Source organism: Gymnoscopelus microlampas, assembly GCF_963454915.1.
Source record: "Gymnoscopelus microlampas genome assembly, chromosome: 12".
NCBI classification, from domain to species: Eukaryota; Metazoa; Chordata; class Actinopteri; order Myctophiformes; family Myctophidae; genus Gymnoscopelus; species Gymnoscopelus microlampas.
This window is the reverse complement of record NC_139949.1, coordinates 34,863,599-34,868,026: the sequence shown is the minus strand read 5'-3', so window position 1 is coordinate 34,868,026 and position 4,428 is coordinate 34,863,599. Positions and strand designations below refer to the sequence as shown.

The following is a 4,428-nucleotide window of genomic DNA, read 5'->3' as shown; positions in this document are numbered from 1 at the left end:
CTGTGGCCCACACACTGTAAAATCATGGGTGTTAATTTGAGTAATTCTGCCTTAAGGGTCTGTGTTAAATTGTTACTCAGGATTTGCATCAGTAACCATGGAACATCCTATCCTACTATTAAACGAACAAAACTCTTGTTAGTCTGTCCTCCTCTATCCCATGTGCCATGGCATCTGCGGTCACGGTCCCGTCCTATAGCCCAGACGGACAGTGGGTGGAAATCATAGGTGGGAGGAAGGCGGGTAGGCCTGTGATTCTAAATGAGAGATACTGTAGAGAGATGGAGTGAAATAAAGAAAGAAAGAAAGAAAGAAAGAAAGACATGATATGAATGAATGAATTGGATACCAAAAAAAGTGTTAATAAAAAGTTGAAGGTGAGCTTGAACTTAACAACTCTGTGTCCTACAGAAACAAAATGACCACCGGGGTAATGGCCTTCAAATGGACGAAAATGGTGGTGGACACGGGTTATTGATAGACGTGTGCGTGTGTGTGTGTGTGTGTGTGTGTGTGTGTGTGTGTGTGTGTGTGTGTGTGTGTGTGTGTGTGTGTGTGTGTGTGTGTGTGTGTGTGTGTGTGTGTGTGTGCGCGGGCCGTGTGCGTGTGTTGCACGCATGCGGAAGTACAGGTGAATGATGAACTCGTCCTGCTCTGTTTCATCTGATATGGACACAGCCCGCCCCTGGCTAGGACACATGCATACACAGACACATGCATGCATGCGCGTACACACACACACACACACACACACACACCAGGTTGAAAGTGAATGAGAGGGGTGCGATGGCATGCTAAATGAGCAGGTCGAGATGAAGGAGAAAGAAGTGAAGGAGAACGTGTTGCGTTGCGGTGCCATTATTTGCAGCTTTGAGATCCAGTGTGTAGACACTTAACCACGTAAACCCTCGTAAACTGGACCTGAGTTGGCTCTATACTTGGACCGTCTACAGCGAATCTCTTCATCAAAAATGTATTTTTGGCTAATGTTCCCCATAGAATATAAATGCTGCGGTTCAAGTCGTTAAGCCTGAATTATACTTAGTTGCGCAACATGGCACACGACCAAGTATAAATCAGTCATTATTATCCGTCATTACATCATGTGAGCACTCAATCAGTACTGATAATAACAGTATAACTGACACACTGACATCTAGGATACTGTACATAAACATGGACACACATGAACACACATACCGTACATACACAGACACACTGGTATGCACATATACATGCACATCATACACGTGCGCAATAGATATAGAAAACCCAAGAGACGAGATGAGATGAGAAAGATGAGATACACTTTATTAATCCCAGAGGGGACATATAGGGTATTACAGCAGCATAAATCAAATAAGCAAAGGACAGTACAAGAAATACAATACCCACACCACTCAACAAACACCATCACAACCATACACACACACATACTCACAACCACAATCAAACACACACATCAAACACCCACGGACTCACCCCCACGTGCGTGAGCAATGCCACCACACGCATTGTTTGTTTAAACAACTAGTGTCTTTATAATCCTGTTGAGCTTGTACAGCTCCCAAGAGGCCTTAATGCCTTCCCCGCAACATGCCACAGCATAGAACAGTGTGCTGGCTACCACAGACTGATAGAACACCCACAGTAGCCTACTACATACATTAAAGGATTTAAGCCTCCTCAGGAGACACACACACTGGCAGGCATGTGCATGGTCATAACTGTGCTGAGATGCTAGTCTACAAGCTCACAACTTGTCCTATCGCAAAATTCTTTTTTCAGAAACCTTGAAACAAATTTTAAGAATTTTGACAACATATTTTCAGATAGGAGTCTGTGGCCAAATACATTAATTTGGGGGTCCTTGACATACAGTAGAGTCATTTGAGAACCTATAACGCATCTTCTGCCGCAGTCTGAAAACTCACCTCTTCAGACATTTTTGGAGACCTTTTGGAATGCATGCCCCTTCAGTTATGCAATATCCGTTATACCCGTTGTCAGAGTGGCTACTTTGTGCAGTAAAGCCATTACCATAGCACTTTGAGGCCAGTCCATGACGTCAGTACTATGACGATGCCCGTCAGAATGCATGCCCCTTTGGTTATGCAATACCTGTTGTGAACGTTGTCAGAGTACTTAGAGGCCAGTATAGGACGTCAGTAGTACTATAACATAAAGTAAATACATAATGATGACATCAGAGATCTCCATGTATGGGGATTTGTAGATATTTCTGGAGAATCGCTGATCTGACCCCGACTTCACCCTGGGCACCGCACTCCCTCGGGTCCTCTGCAATACACTCTCCCCATTTGAAGTCGATCGGTCGGACAGTTCTCAAGATACGCAAAGGACAGATACACCACACATGCGCTGAATCTCTGAATCTCGCTGGTTGTTCGGAATATCGATAAACAAACAACAAATCTCCATATCATATGGGTTCAATCCCGAAGGAATGCTTTGGGTCATGTAAACGAGGAATACTTTTATTCAGGTTCCATGTAAACGGTTGGGTATGAATCTCTGTTTGGAATTAGTTCATTCTGAATGAATAAATATTGTCCATGAAACGCAGCCAATTGTGAGTTTATTTCTGCTATGAATACAGGTGTGCCTTTTGATTCTAATTTGCCCACCCATTGGTGTACATTGGGCAGTGTAGACAACCACATGCATACTCTGATCCACTGATGCACATGAGTCACCACACACCTGGCAGTGAAGAGTTAAAAAAAATGAAATACAAAATAAAATACACTGTATATTTTTTTATAATCATGTTAACAGCAACAGAATAATGTTCACCTCTTTGAGGGAGGGAAATAAAAAAGAAACAAAAAAAGTGACGCTTTGATTTAACAGTGTTTTGGTCCATCATTGCTCCCTCTATGTGTCTCTTCCAGCTGAGAAATCTCCTCACACTTGTCTCCTTTTCCTTCTTTTCAAGTGCAACTCATTAAAGCTCTGCTTCATCATCTACCTCATCATTAAAGCTCTGCTTTACATTGCGTCCATCTTTCTTTTCATCATCTGATTTATTTGTGTTGCTGTTTTTGATGAGATCCAGCTGGTAGTCGAGGTGTGCATTCTGTGACGCACTGTTGTTTTCTGGAGATGGCAGCACTCAAACTCAAGTCTTGCTTCTTCTAGCAGCCACCCCCTCTCATAGATCAAAATAAAAGTAAAAGTAACAGACCGTCTGTCCTAGCCATCTGAAGTTGCAGACTTCAGGTATGCTACAAGATCATCACGCTCTTTCTTCTTTTTGATGCCAGCAAAGATCATTTTCGTTCCTGGAATGTATTTCTTGGGGTTCTCCAGGTAAACATTAAGTGTTTCCTCTTCCCAGACAACACCTTTGCTTTTGTTGGCATCGGTGTAAGCATACCCTGCGGCCTGCCCTGACGAGCGGCCAAACAGGCCCCACAGGTTTGGCCCGACCTTGTGCTTTCCATCCTTCTCTACAGTATGGCACTGGGCACACTTCTTGATGAATGTTTGCTTTCCTTTGTCAATGTCACCAGGCATGGTTTTCGTGTTGATGGCAAAGTGATAGCTGGTTAAGGGGTGCGTTATAATACGATGGTTCTCGTCAATGTTAATGCAAAGTCTTGTGATTCTGTCTTTTATACTTAAGTTATGTCACTCTGACACATTGTAAAGAATCTTGATGACATAACCTCAAATCCCTGTGAGTGGCTGTTGTTTTCAGCCAGAGTTGATTCAGCCAATGAGCTTGTTGCAGTTCAGGCCAGTCTATGAAGTCAGTACTATGACGTCATACTGATGGCGTACCCGTTGTACGCGTCTGTCTGTGTCCCTTTTATGCCCATATATGGTGATCTCTGTATCTTTCTGTCAGTGTCCTTTTATGTCCATACTAGAGTTCTGTATAAGCCATGCCTGGCCAACTATGGAATGCAGGTCAGTCTATGATGTCAGTACTATGATGTCATATTGATGACATTATGGTACTCCATATATGGGGATTTGCGGATGTATCAATATTCTTCGGACAACTGCCGATCCAACCGACTTCCCACTCGCCACATCACTCCCTCGGGTATCACTTGCCCTGGTGTCCACATATATGGGGGCAAGTGTTTCAAGAGACCTGTGTTGGAGACCCTTTGTCTCCAGTCTATGACGTCACTGACGTACCAACTTGGGAGAGTTTGGAGATTTCCATATATGGGCTTTTCAACAGGAATCTCTGTCTGTGTCCCTTTATGCCCATATATGGAGATACCTGAGCTTTCTCAACCTAATCAGCTTAAGCAGGTTTGGGGATAACTATGGATATATTTTATCTTTTAGGCCTAAGTGTGGGGTGGTGTCTTACTGCTGGCATAGTACAACAGGAGTCAACATTATAAATGGCCTGGATGTACTTTTTAAACCATCCGAGCCAGCCGA

The 4,428-nt window shown here is 43.4% G+C and overlaps 1 protein-coding gene across 1 annotated transcript; it reads right to left on the bottom strand.

Moving 5' to 3' along the window:
- Positions 1–3,216: 3,216 nt before the first annotated feature.
- On the bottom strand, positions 3,217–3,540 carry LOC311057309 (cytochrome c-b-like; the record flags this gene model as incomplete). Its single annotated transcript, XM_084074264.1, has 1 exon — positions 3,217–3,540. One exon carries the CDS (start codon positions 3,538–3,540, stop codon positions 3,217–3,219), a length of 324 nt encoding a protein of 107 aa, XP_083930390.1.
- Positions 3,541–4,428: the final 888 nt, after the last annotated feature.